Genomic DNA, 16678 nt, shown 5'->3' on the forward strand with positions numbered 1-16678 from the left:
GAAGAGAAGAAACCCGTGTTTCTGTTTTTAAACAGCTGAAGTGAGAAGGCACAGGTGGGAGATCCATCGCAGCTACAGGGCCCATGCAAGTACTGCTGTAGTTGCAAATGGGCAGCAGACCCATTCGTGGCCTGGCAGCTGGCTCCGCGCTGGAGGTCTAGTGATGACGTGGTGCTGCGCTGAGGGTCAGGGCAGGCACTTCCATCTCACTGCTGGGCTAGTGCTGCTGGTGATGACTCAGAGGTGTGTGCTGAGGGGTGCTGAGTATTTGGGTGCTCTCAGTTTCTGGCTGTGTGTGCTGACTTTGCTGATTTTGTCTTGCCTACTGCAATGGTGAGAGGAGATGAAGGGGCTATCTTTGAGGCTACAGCATCCCGCTGCCTTTAGCATCTTTCTGTTCAAAACTATTTAAAAACAATAAAAACAGAGAAGCAAATATAGTAAGTTACATGCAGTTTAATACATTTAGCTGACATTTAGATTATACTATGCTTTAAAGTAGGAAGGCACAAATTGTGAAAAGGATCCCATCTTAAACGTTTCCAGAGTACAATGACTAGAGGACAAATACCTGGCCGCTCTAGCGAGATGGGTGCTTCACAGCACTAAAGCACTGTCTCATGGAAAACATAGGAAAGATTCAGGCCATAGTCATGCTTGTGATTGTTCGGAGCAGCTTTCTGGAAGCTGTATTAACATATGGCTTGATTTCTACCTCTGAACATAGTGAAGCTGTAATTTGTGCTCATTTTTACTTAAAACACTGTTGTCATATAAACTGTAATACTATAATATAGAAAACTAGTATTTTTTAATCACTACCTTTTTATTGTGCTATAAAACTCACCAAGGCATGCACCCCTTTGTGGCTTGTCTAGTAAAGACACATTTGTTCTGAACAAGTACTGCTCTGTCAAATAGTAAGTAGCAGTCACTTTGTCTAATGGCATTAAGTAGTTCAGCTAAAAATACAGGAAGGCCATTTAGAAAACGCGTTAAAAAAGATCTTTTGGCTGATGTCTCTCTCCTAAGAAAATTCTTTATTCAGGTTGTTTCTTGTTGCGATTGTCCTTCCAGATACGGTAATTGAGCGCAGAAGCCATGGTTAACCAAGCTAAATAAGGAACCATCAAATACGCTGCTGTTCTGTTGATGTTATACCAGGAAGCAGTTGTAGCTGTTGCTGTACCAGTGGTGAGTAGGAGAGTCACCAACCCCTGAAACACAGAAAGGTACTTAGTGTTATTTGATGCATTTTCTTGACTGGACAGTATTTGTATGGCTCTTTCCAAGTAGTTTGCATTGGCTCTGGCACTTGTTGGATCCCTCTGTGAGCTGATTCCTTCTCAGAAAACTAGCCCTGCAAAAAAGAGGGTTTTCTGCTGACTTAGCGAGTTGAATTGACTCACAGAAAGATCCAACAGACACAAACAGGCACAAAAACTGCATCTGGGAGCAGGGGAGGGAGAATAAGATCCCTCCTGCCCCCATTTTTCTGGCAGCAGGTCGTATTGGCTATAACCCCTGTGTGACTTCGAGCAAGTCACTTTGCTAGGTAAACTTCCCCAGTCTTTCTCTGTCTGATGCTGCCTGAAGAGATGTGGCATAGATGAATCAATGACAGATTGCAAAATGTTCCACTATTACAGTGTTACTTGTATATTTGGTGAACCAGGCAAATCATTTTTATTTTTATTACTGTTTAATTTTGGAGGCTATCTTGTTTCTCTTCAGACTACAGAAAATTAGTCTTGTCTAATATGGATACCGATTAGCTGAGTAATGTTATGTAACACTCTTATCGCTGCTGTTTGCCAAAGAGGTACCTAGGGACTTTGCTAAGGCATAAGTGTTTACTTTTTTAGTCACGCAAAGCTCTTATCAAAAGGTGACAGAAAGAGCTACTTGATATCTAAACATTTAATGATGCTGTAGATAGGTAAATTCTCTCAGGTGGTTGCAGGCATGCATTGAAGAGAATTTTAGATAACTATTGCCCAAGGCACATGCTATACCAATTATATGAATCTGGTTCATTTTCAAGAAGAAAAAAAAAAAATACAACCCCAAACTTACCCTTAGTATCTTGTAAACGATAGCAGAAGTCTGTGCTTAAGAAACTTGTTTTTCCACTTACCCATCCCATTTTGTGAGCTCCAAAAAATATGGGAGTCCATGCCCAGTTTAATGCCAGCTGCCCTGCATACAGACCCAGTGGAACCACAGACTTTTCATTGAAGCCCCCCAGTTCCTTCCACGCCAGGTAGGAGCCATATCTGAAGAAAGCAAACGTAAGGTGTAATTCTGTACACTGGCTAGAAGGCAACTGCAGTCTTGGTCAAACGAAATGACTTCAGTGTAAGGAGTCTAAATTCATTTGGAAAGGAAGATATCCAGACACTGCCTGGCAGAATAACCAGCTGCAAAGGGTTGATCATATGCTGCAGACAGCAGTATGGAGAGAAAAATTCCCCGTGCTGCCAGAACTCTCGTTTCTAGGTGCAGAGGAGCAGATGACCTACTGCATTTCAGTCTTTAAAGAGAATAGCATATTGAAATGGAAGCAAGTCTAGGGCTTGAGTAGAAAAGGTATCTCTAAATAGTGAAGAAACTTATTTCAGTAATGGGAGATGATGCTTAAAATAGAAAGAAATGTATTTTCAAATGGAGATACGGGAGAAGATATGGGAATGAAATGAAATGAAGAAATGAAGATACGGGAGAAGCAGGAATTGAAGTGGGAATGGACAAAATGAGTTGCAGCCCTAAGACAGGCGAGTATGGTGTGGATGGTGTTAGAGCAGAAGGCATCCCATAATCACATTTCGGAAGGGAGGAGACAAAGATGAGGGGAACAAAGATTTCAGGATTTCCAAGGAAAGAATTAACAGCAAGGAGCGCTCTTCCTGGTCATGGGATCCTGGCTACTGAAGGATCTTCCAGCCGGGTTGGAAGATTTTGAACAGATCTTCTTCATGCCACCAAACAGTTCACCGGAGGGGTCCCAGAATGAAAGCTGCCAAAGACAAGAATCCTTTGGACTTGGGACGTTTCCTAATGCGAGGTTTATTTTTTGCACTGAAGAAGCCTGAACAGAGCAGGGAGCAGTCGCTGCACAAGACTATCTATTTTGCTCTTGTTTGACTTTCCCTTTAGGCATTAGCTACATTTCAATCCGGATGACTGCACAGCCATTCCAAGAGACAGTGCACTGCCCTGGATAAAATGCCGCCATCCCGAATTATATCCCCATTTCAGTATTCGTGCACAGAATACAGACTCCATCTTGGTAGCAATGTGAACTGAACTGTGCGCTGTGCCGGACAGCAGGGGGCTCAGACGGATGTCAGCACTGGAGCAAAGATGGAGGCCAATTTTTAAGCATTATTTGTTTTAGTAGCAAACATCTGTATGCATATTGCAGGAGTTTGTCTTCACTCGTGTGTCATATAAACAGGATGTTTTTTTCCTGTTTGGCCCAGTTAATAACCCAATATTGCTTCCTGGCCATTTCTTTCATAAGGACTAAACCACGCAGCTTTGATAGCTTGGCAGTTTGATTGCACAAAGTAGATGGTTTGGGGGGGGGGGGGGAAGGGGGTGCTTTGTATGGGAGGGGAAGGATGAGAAACTTCACATTTTCTCTTCCTAAAAGGCATCAGAACTCAAATCTGCTCCTAAGTGACTTAAAGAGCTCCAGTACGTGCTTACAGTTGTTCACAGATCTAACTTTCATTTCAGAGCAAGATCATTGTGTACAAGTCTGCTAGAGAACTAAATGTCAGAGACCATCATGTAAGCTTATTATTTCTTGCTTTCAGTTATTTCTTGCTTTTAATGTATTCAAGAGATTCGAAAGGAATGAGATGTCTTGATCATTCCAAGGAATGTGGGTGCGTGATGGGTTACAGCAGGAAAGGACTGGTTATAAGCACTGAGGAAAAAGACTCAGGTGCTAGACATTTGGTACATAACCTAGAGCACCCACCTCCGAATATACTGGTATTCTGATATTGTCAAAGTAAATGACCAGCTGTCACAGTTTGGATTTTTAAAATGTTTAGCTTGATATCCAGGTTTATGATGAGGAATCCTCAGCCACGGGGGATTATAATTTGTGCAGTCAACATGAAGGAAACCCTTCAAGGAAAGGCAAGGAGCTCTTGTCTCTTTGATAAAAGGCATCTTTTATCGAATCATAGGGCAACAATGTCCTGATTCCAGTATTAACTCCCCAAATATACAAGAGGGAAGAATAATTTAAAAAAATACTCTGTAGAAGAGGAGAAAGAATACAGACAGAAAAGGGGGCACAGCACATGAGGCTGCAGAAATTACAAAGCTTTTCTTGAAAGAAAAGGAAACCAAGAAGAGAGAAAGTGTGAGAGAGAGAAAATTTTGCATTCAGATACATTTTCAGACATACCACATCACTGCTGTATTTTACATCAGACCGCGGTATTAAAGATAACCAGCGGGGTGACAATGTAATCTCAGCTTGGAAAAGAGTTGATCTCTCTGAAACTTTCTATGGTTAAGCCAGTGCTATACACGAGGTAGGAATCACTTAAAATGCAGTGGCATAATGGAAGAGATGGCAAGGGTAGGATGTAAAATGCATATTGTGGCCCCTAAATTATTACTATTGGGTTAGCAGCAATGCATGTTTTATAGCTAGGAAAAAGCATGTTGAATCTTGGCATATAGCTAGTTCTTAATGAAGAAGTGTGGGAGGGAAACAAAGCATCACTGCATGCTTGGCGGCTGCGCCAGCCTCTGTTCAGGCTCCAGTAGCAGCGGGCTACCTCTCCTCTCCGTGGCACTGCTCACGAGAGTTAATATAAAAGCACACTATGTTGGGGGGGGGGGGGGGGGAGCTACTTCTGGAGCAGCCCATGAGGAACTGCCCGAACAGATGCAACGACAATCTCCAGGGACAACCTACCTCCATAAATGTTTTTGCTACATCTTATTAAAAGTAACAGGTGCCAGAATATAGTAATATTAAATGTTTAAGCTACCTGTGGGAATGGTATTTGGCCTCATGATATCCTGTTCATTTGACAGTAATTGCTGTATTGTCAGGTATTTTAAACTAGCTAAATAAGAAGGCAGGCGCTGGTTTCACACATTTAGAGTTTTAGAGCCTGGCACTTTTATTTGAAAAGACAAGTACATTCGTTTTGATTTTGGCTTCTTTTAATTGAGCTGTTAGAACAGTTCCATCCCAATCCCTTTTTTTTTAATTTTAAAACTACTGAAGGACATATGTAGAGGAAATCCCGGGGCTGCCTAGCTCCATCACTGCACAACTTGGCAGGTCTTCCCCTCAGAGTGAATGAGGAAAGCTAATTAATGGCAGCTTTTCAAATGCCTGCTTTTGATGTGCATGCAAAGCAGTGTCCTATCAAACCCACGCACAACTCCCAAAACATATTTCTACCTGCTGAACGGGTAGCTTGACACAGTTTCTTACAAATATAGAGCCACGGGAATACAATAATACAGTTTTCTGAGCCAGCACAGTACAATAAGCAACTATGAGATCAGATACGTGCCTTAATACAATGTGAAAAACATACCCCATAGATGTATAGAGAGTTCCCCAAACAGGAGCAAGCACCCAGTTAGGTGGATGCCAGGATGGCTTCTGTAGAGATTCATACCACACAGGGATCTCCCTTTTGGTGATTGTGCCTCCTAAAACTCCTCCTGCATGGGGCAAGAGTGTGAAACCCACTGCTGGGACCCAGCCTGGTACCACCTCCATTGAGATGGTGAATCTGAAACAAGCACAAACGTGTTGACTGGCAAAGTGATTTTAAAATGAAGCTAGAAAAACATTCCATTTTTAACAGATTTTAAAAATATACATGCATGTAGGATCTGATCCACAGCCTAGTCTTGTCACTAAGAGAGACTGCAGCTGAAATTAATGGATCTTGAATGAGGTTCACTGGACAGTATTTATCACCCTACAGGAACCTATCACTTACATTCTGTTTTCCTTGAGGCCTTCAGTTCCCTCTAAGCCTTGTGCAGTAAGGTTAGTGATTTTTACCTACATAAATATTCCCCCCCATAAATAAGTAGGCAGAGGAACAATGCAGTTTGATATTATATAAATTGCACTTGGAAGAAAAAAATCCATTAAGAAACTTGTATTTCTGTATTCACCAAAATAGAATGGTCTCAATGGAACGATATAGTCAAGGGCAAGGAAAGAGCGTGTGCCAGCTTACCTACCTGCAAGCAAAATAATTTACATAGACTGTGTATGCATTTTTAGCCTCAAAGGATGCAGAGGATGATCAGTGGCTAGTAAGACTGAGGTGATAAGTTACAAACATTTGAGAAGCTGCCCCAGAAAATAGTAGAGAGGAGAAAGAGAGGAGAGACACTTAAATGATGTTTTGCCAAACAAGGAAGGAGATCTCCATGGATAAATGGGGAGTACACCAGTGGCTTCTTCATAAGGTATTCAGTCAGTTGTCCCAATCTCAGCTGGCAAGCCCATGACATGTACTCAGTTAAATCTGCCTACAGAAACAAGACGAAGTAGATTCCTTGTTCTGGTAGGCTGAACTGCTTTACTTTGAGCACAGGCTGCAGTAAAAAGGGTAAGCAAGAAAGCAGGAAAAATCTCCAGAACAAGCTTTCTGGCCAGAATCCAAAGGCTACAGAGGATCCATGTTTCGCTTGCTGAAGTGTGAGCAGATTAGAGGGATGATGAAAAGGGCAGAAGCGAAACATTATTTTTCAAATATACAGTAGCCAAATACACCCAATTCCTGTTAATCTGTTATGCAGCAGGGAGAGACAGCAGGAAGGAATCATAAAAGATATTGCAACAGCCCCATGAAGCAGAGGGGAAAAAGCAACTGTGAAAGCCGCAGCAGGAGCGAACACCAAGTTTTGGAGCAACCAGCATGTCAGAGGCAGGTCCAAGGAAAGCGTCCGAGTGCGGGGGCTATTGCCTTGCCCTATGTTTAAAAGCTTTCGCTGCTATAGTTATGTCTGCTGGGATGAGGAGGCAGGAAGTGAGGAAGAGGAAATCATACTTTTAACAGCTGTACTTAAACCAGCAGGAAATGGTGCACAGATGACGTTATACAGGCACAGTTCTGCTGGTGCCACGGATTTTGCTTGGAGAACAGGTATAAGGGTAGCCAGCAAGAAGGCTCTCTTGCATTGAGATTTTTGTCCCTTTACTCAGGGGTCTGTCCATACAGCCACGCAGATTTAATAAAAGAGATTTTGGTGGCTGGGACCACAAGCCAGATTGCATGGGATCAAGAGGAAATCCTGGTGATAGAAGCAGGGCGAGATTTTGAAGGCAAAACAGAGTCTGGAGGGACTGGAAAAGCATGCAAGCTTGGGAAGTTTGCAAGGCGTGAGCAAGAAGGGGCAAGCAGGCTGCTGGGCGGGAGGCATGCCTGGGGAGGGCCGTGGCAGGGGAACAAGCAGGAACGCGCAAGAAAAGACGGCAGACAAAGTGGTGGGACGGTCAAAAACGGAAAACAAGAACGAAGGAACAAATTGAGCACAGGAAAAAACTGGAACTAAGGTTGGGGAGAGGAGGAAGAGGGAAAATAAAGTGCTAGTGTCCTGGAAAAGTATCAATTAGGTCTCAGGGTGGAGGGTGGACAGCAAGGAAGGGAGGCAAAAGGCTGCAGAGCTTGTTGCTACAGTCATTGCTGCCACGCGTCCTGCCTCATCTCTCCTGCGCTCCATTTTGCCGGGGTGCAGAGACATGAACGCGTTTCTCTCTGCCTAGATTTGTAGCATTATTTCCCCAAGGGAGCAGACGGGCTCCACTGCTTGTCACAAACACAGGCAGCATCAAAGGCTCTGCTTTTATTGGGATGGGGGGAACTTCTGTGTGCAGGAGCCACCAGGTGTAATGGGAACAAGAGCTCCCGGCACAGCAGCCTCTCTGGCTGCCTTCAGCCAGGAATTCCCAAGGGGTTAAATTAGAAATTTAAAGCGAATAAGACCTCACCATTTTTTACCCTGCTGCCTTTGCTGCCACTGCTGACAGAACGCCAGGCTCTGTTTTTACACATGCTGTAAAGTGCTGGTCATTTGTGCATCTCCACTGCGGCTGTCAAATGCTAATAAATTTAAAAAAAAGGGGGGGGGGCAGCAGGACTTCTATTTTATATTGGGTTATTGTGTTTTATGCTTTGTTTGGACGTATCTGTATCAGGGTGGTTTCTAGTATGTATTAAGCAACTGGACTTTGTCAGGTGTCGTTTCTTCTGCCAACTTCTCCTCAGGAAAGAAAGCCTGAAAGTGTTTTGCTATCTGAAAGTGCTAAATGCTATCAAATAGAAAAAATACTCTTCTGTTGCAGTCGTTAGCGCATAAATGACATAGTGGTGAGTCTGTCCCTCTGCATGTTGGGGGAGGAACGCTGAAAGCCACATGAGGACGCAAATCGGGCAGGAAAACAGAAATGGGGAAAGCAAAAAGCAGGGGAACAGGGAAAGTAAAGCTGCACATGAACAGGAAAGGGGAACAAATAAAAGCAAAAGGTACTGGTACTGGCTTGAATTGAATGTTGGCATCCCATTCTTTTGACTACTATTACTACTAGTTATATAGTCTGTTTTCCAATAGTATTACTCAGTATTTCACAATGCTTGGCAAGTCCTATCTCTTGCATAGTACCAAGGAGAAAGAGGTAGAGCAACATGTACAAAGGCATGCGGCAATATCAAAATGTGCTGGCAGGCTCTGCCTAATAGACCACAGCTGTTGGCAGTGGGAATTCCTGTATTTAATTCCCAAGAAATTAAATACCAGTATAAATTTGCTATTAAAAAAAAAAGGCAATAGCTAACTCAGGGAGCAGCACTAGTTGATTTTGGAAGAAGCTGTGTCCATCTTTCTCCGGCTACTTGGTGCAGGTCTTGCGTGAGAGAATAAATAAGAGACAGGGATGCACTGGACATTCCCCTTAGCAAACACACAAAGTAGCTCGGGGTGAAATGGCAAAGGACAAGTCAGCAACGAAAGCAGTGAGAAATGTTCGAATGAAAAGAAGCAGTATATAAAATCCCAGGGTGGGGGTGAGAGAGCGAGAAGAGAAAAATAGGAGCCTGCATGATACACCCTGGATTTCAGAAAAGCTTGTGCAGATAAATTTCTGCTACGACCTTCCATCACATGCTGCCTCACAACCCAGCCTTGCCTTCAGTGCTCCTTCAGTGCTGTTTACTAAAGGCCCAAGATGTTTTTTGAAAGCAATGTAGTCACAGAATATATAAAAGACTGTCAGCCCTGACTTTCTTTTAGTGGAGTATTTTATCCAGTATAATTTTAATTAAACGCAATGCTTATAGGTTTAGGCCTGTAAACCTTGTAAGTTTGTATGTTTAACTATGATGTGACAACTAAGATTATTTTTTGCAGTGAATAATACTATGGTATTGTTTGTAACTGCCTAGGGAATTAAGTACTTTGACTTCCTGATGGTTGCAGAAGCAAATCTGGGGACAAAGGAAGGTTCAGAGCTACTGTAAGTCAGCTGAGGTGATGGGGAAGGATGAAAGGATACAACAGAAAGGACTGACTGCATCCTTCAGCCACTTGCTTTCTAGGCTTACAAATGTGCAGGGACTACATTTGGAAACGTCAGACTTTAAAATAAATCAGTTTTCCTTTACTAGTTTGTTTTGCTTGATGCACATGCTGACTTTTTAGCAAGTGCCACGCATCTTATCACCAAATAATTTCCAGTATTTGCACCAGCGCCTCTGGCTGCATCTGTATTACTCAAGCTACAGATAATTACTATGTTCCCAATCGTGTCCCAGCTCGGTTTCAGGGCGAGATCCGGTTGCATAATGTTCTTGCACCCCAGTTTTCCCACTACAGAAACCTGGGTGCGTGTGCTGGACAGTACCTGCAGCATGCCCAGCAGGCAATCTTAACACTGCCGCTAAAAGCCACCATGGTTGGAAAGCTTTTCTCCCCACACGCAACTTAACTTGCTCATTTCTGTTTCTACCCCTTATCTCTGCCCTGCAACATTTCCTTCATCATGCTGCCCACTATCTGCTTAGCCCTGGTCTGACCTCAGGCAATTTCAGCAGTGCAGTGTGAGGGCTGCAGCAGGCCAGTTTGCGTTACAAACATGTTAAAATAATTTCTCTGGTACTCGAAATAGCCAAATTCCACAAGGATGGCTCCAGCTACATAAGGTAACAGGAGAAATAAGGAAAAAAACCCAAAACCATCATACCACAACCTGCTGCCTAATGGGCTTCTATCCTTTTGCAGGCTGTTTCTCTGTGGCAGAGTAATGTGTACAAAATCAAACATAAGCTTTCCTTGTTCTTCCCCCCCTTCACGGCACACAAAAAAAAGGATGCAGGGGGAGACTAGATATGGCATGACAGGAGGAGGGGGTTGGCTTCAGCCCGATGAGAAATGAACTAAAACACCTCCTAGCTTCCCCAGGCCCTCCTGGGCTAGGGAGCCGGGCTCTGAAGGCAAGACAGGGACTTTCCCCCTCGCAAGCCTGCGTGTCCCTGGAAAGCGTGCAGGCCGCTGGAAGGAGACAGAAAAAGGACAGCTACTTTCATTGCATCGGTTTTGTATCCCTGTTCGGATAAACCTCCGACTAATCTCCTCCTTGGGCAACTCGGTGCTGGCTACCACATCACATGGGGTTTAAATGGTAGATACCGCATTAAAAACACAGAGGAAAACATCTTGGCAAGGCTGAAATACCCAAGGAGTTCGGGAATTGCTAGTCCTAGCCATTTTGAGGTAGAGAGAGAAAGTTGTGAAAGTACTAATGGAGAGCGAGGGGCTTCCCACGACATATTCTCCCCCTCTCATCCTCTACCGTATATTTTTTGAGAGCAGATAAATTTCTACCCAGGTATGAGGTGCACCATGCAAATTTTCCAGGAAGAAAAGGCTCCTTCATAGATAGCTGTCAGAAGAATTAAAAGGTGTGTTTTTAATTTGTACTGACAAACCATTTACATGTCTGTTGTGGCTCTATAACTCATGGGAAACTGCGACACTAAACACAAAGTTATGAAACAGGCTGTAACACAGAATACGGCTACCTCAAAAAAGCAGTCTTATCTTTGTTATATTAATCCTGATGAAAACCTATAGCTATTAGGTATATCTTTCAGCAATAAGGGAGTTTTATAATCCTTTTTATAAATAGAATTTATAAATAATATATATTTACATAGATAATATGCATACAATATAAATGTCTGTAACAAAAGTGTGTATATTTATGATATGTATTTATAAATAAAAATAAAACTGATGGTATTTGTTTAAGGATATAACGTTATATAAGCATATTCATCATGTTTAGAGGCATCATAAATCACACTACCCAGGTCCCACTTCTTTTTAAAACAGCAGAGCACAACCTGTGCAATTAAACCTATGATTTATTGAAGTGACCAGATTCACATACGGGGAACAGAAATGTCCTGTAAAACAAAATCTTTCCAAGTTACAATTGTCTTTGTTTCCTGCTTGATCTCTTCTAACGTATGTTTGTCTAAAATCCTGCATGGGTGGCATATCTTAAAGCCGAAACATCCTTCTGCCCACCTCTGTTCAAAAGAGCTACATCACGCCCTGCCGTGGACTTTTCTTCTTGTCAGCCCACCCTCTTTGAAAGTGCCATCAGTGCCTCTTCTGAAAGCATTCGTGTCTCTTGGGCATCCCTAGCGCCCACACTGCCCAGGCCTGGCTCTTCTCAGCTTGCCGCTTCCGACACAGGACAAAGCAACATCCAAGGGTTGCTTTGATAGTGTTTCTCACTCACTCTCCTTTTGAGTTGTCCTGAATGAAAAGCCAACAGCGTTTCTTGCTGCTCCGATCCATTTTTATTCTGCTGGGTTGGAATAATACAGTTTCTTTCATTAACTGTTTCATTAACTGCTCTGTGAAGACTGACTCACTGCTTGATGCTGTTTTATAACCTAAGTGATGCAAACCATTGCACAACGGCAGCTCTGGCACGCCGGCTTCTACTTTTTGCTCAATAATCCTGGCGTTGGGCGCTGCGATCAGTACACTACGTTTTGCTCTAACTTGTCTATTAAGCATTACGTGGAAATACAGAAAGGCGAGCCCTTTCCTGTACCCTTAAAGAAACGCCCGACTAAGAACAGGAGCAACTTCCAATGCCACCAAAGGACAAAACCTCCAGTCAGATACCTTTCCGAAATAATCTGCGCTCAACAGCACCGTGCACAATACGAGGCGGCAGAAGGCAGGGGATCAGGGCAACGGGAAGAAGTGGGACCTGCTGCTCGGCCCTGCACCAAGCCTTTATAAATGTAGTACAACCATGCATATCAATACAAATACATGCAAATACATTACAACTATATATATTTCTATATAAATACAACCGAGTACCCCTAAACAGTGTTTACTATCCAGTGCCTAGCGCTTGCAGCCTATCCCAGCTCCTTCTTGTGAGATGTATATATATTTCACAGTATATATATGTATATCACAAATATTTTATGCATATATATATGTATAAACTATATATTTTTATATATTTTATATGTATACAAATATATTTACTCAACTTCATATATGTGTGTGTATATATTATATCTATAATATAATTTATAATATATGATATAATAAACATATATATTATATATAATATAATATATATTTTATATATTTTATATATATATATATATATATATATACACACACAAGAAAGTTGAGACTAAATAAGACCGTTATTAGTTGTGTCGCTGTTAACCAGCGGAAAGTCCCCTCTGAAAGGCTTCCGCGGCTCCCCGTGAGCCCGTCGCGCCGGGGTCGGGCCGGAGCTGCCCCCCGCCCCCCCCCGGGGCCGCCGCGCGCCCGGCCGTTACCTGCGCTCCCGCGCCGCGGTGCCGGTCGCGCCTCGCTGCCAGGGGCGGGGCGGGGCGGGGCGGGGGGAGGACGGCGGCAGGACCCAGGGGCGGCGGGGCCGCCCGGGGGCGGGGCCGCGGGGGGGTGGGGGGCGCCACGTGCGGCGGCGGCCGGAGGGGGGGGAGAGCGGCGGGCGGCCGCGCGGTTCCCTGGCAACGCGGGGCGCGGCGGCGGCGGGCGGCGGCCATGGGCAGCTGGGCCGCGGCGCCATGGCGGCTTGGTGGCTGCAGCGGGCGCGGCGGCCTCCGCGGCGCACCCAGGCGGCGGGGCAGCTGCCGGCCCGGCGCGGGGGGCCGGGCGGAGAGCCTGAGCGACCTGCTGCGGAACTCGGCGGGGGCCGCGGAGCGGGAGGCGGAGGCGGCGGCGGCGGGGGGGGACGAGGCGGCGGCGAGGCGGCGGCGGCCGCCGCGGCAGGGCACGGTGCTGCTGTTCCCCGGGCAGGGCAGCCAGTTCGTGGGGATGGGCCGCGGGCTGCTGCGCTACCCCCGCGCGCGCCGCCTCTTCCGCGTGGCCGAGACGGTGCTGGGCTACGACCTGCTCTCGCTCTGCCTGCGGGGGCCGCGGGCCGAGCTGGACCGCACCCGCCACTGCCAGCCCGCCGTCTTCGTCGCCTCCCTGGCCGCCGTGGAGAGGCTCAGCCACCGGCAGCCTAACGTGAGCGGGCTGGGGGCCGGGCCGGGCCGGGCCGGGGGGGCCGGGCCGGGCCTCGGCGGGGCCTCACCCGGCCCGCTTGTGTCCGTGCAGGTGCTGGAGAGCTGCGTGGCTGCCGCCGGCTTCAGCGTGGGCGAGTTCGCGGCGCTCGTGTTCGCCGGAGCCCTGGACTTCACCGAAGGTGCTGGGGAGACGCTGGCGCGACGCGATGGAACGCAATATCTCTGCCACCCCTTCCCTCCTGTCCTCTTGCTAGAGGGGAAAAAAATACATATATATATTATTATTTCTATTTTTATTTTACCCTTCCCCTGTCCCATTCAATATGTACTTTGCATTAAAAGCATTGTGCATAACGAGAGGCAGCTCCTACCGTTTCTCGCGTGCAGGTGCGAAATGCGTCAAAACATGTTTGCCGAGGTTGATGCTCACTTAGCCTCTCTGGTTTTTTTGTTTTCTCCTTCTTTCTTTCTTTCTTCTTTAGCACTGTACGCAGTGAAAGTGCGCGCTGAAGCCATGCAAAAGGCCTCGGAAGCGGTTCCCAGTGGCATGTTGTCAGTTATTGGTCGCCCGGAGGCAAATTACAAATTTGCCTGCTTGGAAGCCCGTAAGCACTGCGAGTCGCTGGGCATCGAAAACCCCGTGTGCGAAATTTCAAATTACTTGTTTCCAGACAGCAGAGTCATTGCAGGACACTTGCAGGTATTACTTCAGGATTAATGCCCATTTCATTGCTTTTAACGTTTCGTTTTTTAAAACCACTGCTTTGTCGTACTATGCAGCAGTTAACCTGTGTGGTCTCAGTTGGGCCAAACAGAAGTACTTGATTTGTGGTGTTTTTCAGTCTGTGCCAGGTTGTCGGGTAGCGGAAAGGATTTTTTCAGCACAGTAAGACCGGCGAGGTTGTTCTTGTCATGTAAGAAAGACTGTCGCTCTTCTCTCTCTCTTGTAGGCGTTGGAGTATTTGCAGGAGAATGCCCGAAAATATTATTTTACACGTACAAAAATGCTTCCAGTCAGTGGTGCTTTTCATACAAGACTTATGGAACCAGCAGTAGAGCCACTGGCTGAAGTCCTAAAATCCATTGAGATTCAGAAACCGCTGATCTGTGTCTATTCTAACGTCGATAGCAAAAAGTACATGCACTCAGATCATATTAAAAAATTACTAGTCAAGCAGGTTGTTTCCCCTGTGATGTGGGAACAGACCATGCATTCTGTGTATGAAAGGAAGCAAGGAACGGAGTTTCCTTACACTTACGAAGTGGGGCCTGGGAAACAGCTAGGAGCAATTCTCAAAAAATGCAATTTAAAGGCCTGGAGGCAATATGAACATGTAGACGTTTCAGAAGATGAGGAAGAAGTGGAGACTTAAATAACTTTTTGAGAAAAATCCATGTGATTTGTTTTTTTTGCTTAGTTTAAAAATAACTTAGTGCTCCTGAAACAGGAAGTCTTAAATATTAGTGGCTTCTCGTGGTGAAAAGAGCACCACGTACATAATTGCAGTGCATATTTGCCTTCCCCACGTGACTGCTCACATGCCTCTGATGTGGAATAGGAGAGCAACTTGCAAAATTTGGCTTTTCCCTCTGTGTCATGACTGCAAAATGCCAATAAACCTGCCAGTTAACGTTCTGTTTGGCCTTAATCCTGCAAGCAAGTTCCTTGTGTGTGTGTGTGTGTGTGTATTCAAATTGAAGTCAGTAGGCTTTTTTGTCTGTTGCAAGGGTCTTCTGCATGGATATCGGTGTAGAATTGGATTGTTGGATTGCATTTCCGGATTATGGAGTGCCCTTCACTAGGATGAAGGGTTCATTTAGTTAAGCCATGGGATTGTTATGACTTTCGGTACACTTATGTTTCTAACCTCTAAGCTCATTGACTGGTGGGACAAGCATGTGTGTAAAATTCTTTTATTTTGTCCTATAATGCTGGTTAGCAGTTGGGTAAGGCAGATGATGTTAGGAATATGGTTCTCTTAAAGTAAAACTATAAATAAAGATTTTCTTGGTATTTTTAATGCTGTGAGGTGTATGATTACTGGAATATAGTCCACAAATGGAAGGAATTGATTTTCCCTCCAATTGTTTAGTGTCGTACTGGTTGTGCTAAGTCACCAAAGTGAGAAGCGTTTCACTAAATGAATGAACTTATCCAAAATTCTCCACCTCTAAAAAGGTGCAGGACAGCCCTGGAAACTTGAAGACTTTAGCAGGGCGCCTTCGTAGGGGGTGAACTCTGTAGTAACGATGTGTCAGATAGGGAGAATTTGAATGTTAGTATTTCAGTTCTCTGTATTCACGGCGGTGAAGTAAGGAAAAAACTTAGCGAATAGTATTTATTAGGGGATCATGTACAAACAAGCAGATGTGAGTGACCAGAAACTTCAACCTAAACTTTTCTGTCTTACTTTTCTGTCTTACTTTTGTGGGTTGGTTTTTTTTTTTTTTTTTCTGGTGTAACATTTAACACCCTTTTAATAGCAGGACACTAATTTTCCACAGTTTGTTATAAACCAATTGAATGTGTATGAGAAGTTCAGGACAGCTTACTTTAAAGAAACTAAATATCCATACAGCTCTTCAATAATTTATTATTAAATGCAGATTAAACTCCAGTTACAGTATTAAGCATCTAATAATTTCACCTTTCTGAAAGGGAAAGTGAATTAAACAATACTGCTCTGAGCTATGATTGATTATTGGAGTGCATTACTGAACAGTTCTTTTGTGAAATTGGCCACTGATCCTACCTTTTAGTACAAATTCCACTTTTGGCATGTATAAACATTAACTATTGGTAAAATACAGAAAGATTTGCCAGCTTAATCATTGGACAGGCTGCCAGTTAAATGTTGAGGTTACTGTTTAGAAAATAATTTCAGTGAAGGTTTTGTTACAGATAATGTGTAATTATTCAGTAAAGCATACCAAATTTATCACTAAATGGTTACAATAGCTCAACTAAATCACACCTTGTATTATTAAACACCGAATTACATGCTGTGCTATAAGCATCTGACTACATCTTTTAAGACCAAATGTAGTATCAGTGACTTTAAAACCATCTTTTATAATAGTTGGAACTGAGT

General features: G+C 44.3%; 2 protein-coding genes across 2 annotated transcripts; one reads left to right on the forward strand and one right to left on the reverse strand.

Annotated features, from left to right (window-relative positions):
- Window positions 1-441: 441 nt before the first annotated feature.
- Window positions 442-12945, reverse strand: TSPO (translocator protein). The gene is made up of 4 exons (XM_067305539.1): window positions 12894-12945; window positions 5583-5783; window positions 2138-2276; window positions 442-1217 (listed from the first exon to the last, which is right to left on the reverse strand). Exons 2-4 carry the CDS (start codon window positions 5768-5770, stop codon window positions 1041-1043), a joined length of 504 nt encoding a protein of 167 aa, XP_067161640.1. The 5' UTR covers window positions 5771-5783; window positions 12894-12945; the 3' UTR covers window positions 442-1040.
- A 174-nt stretch (window positions 12946-13119) lies between these two features.
- Window positions 13120-15594, forward strand: MCAT (malonyl-CoA-acyl carrier protein transacylase). Its single transcript, XM_067305532.1, has 4 exons — window positions 13120-13587; window positions 13678-13765; window positions 14069-14286; window positions 14537-15594. Exons 1-4 carry the CDS (start codon window positions 13120-13122, stop codon window positions 14957-14959), a joined length of 1197 nt encoding a protein of 398 aa, XP_067161633.1. The 3' UTR covers window positions 14960-15594.
- The last annotated feature ends 1084 nt before the right edge of the window (window positions 15595-16678 follow it).

Source organism: Apteryx mantelli, chromosome 1 (genome assembly GCF_036417845.1).
Source record: "Apteryx mantelli isolate bAptMan1 chromosome 1, bAptMan1.hap1, whole genome shotgun sequence".
NCBI lineage: Eukaryota > Metazoa > Chordata > Aves > Apterygiformes > Apterygidae > Apteryx > Apteryx mantelli.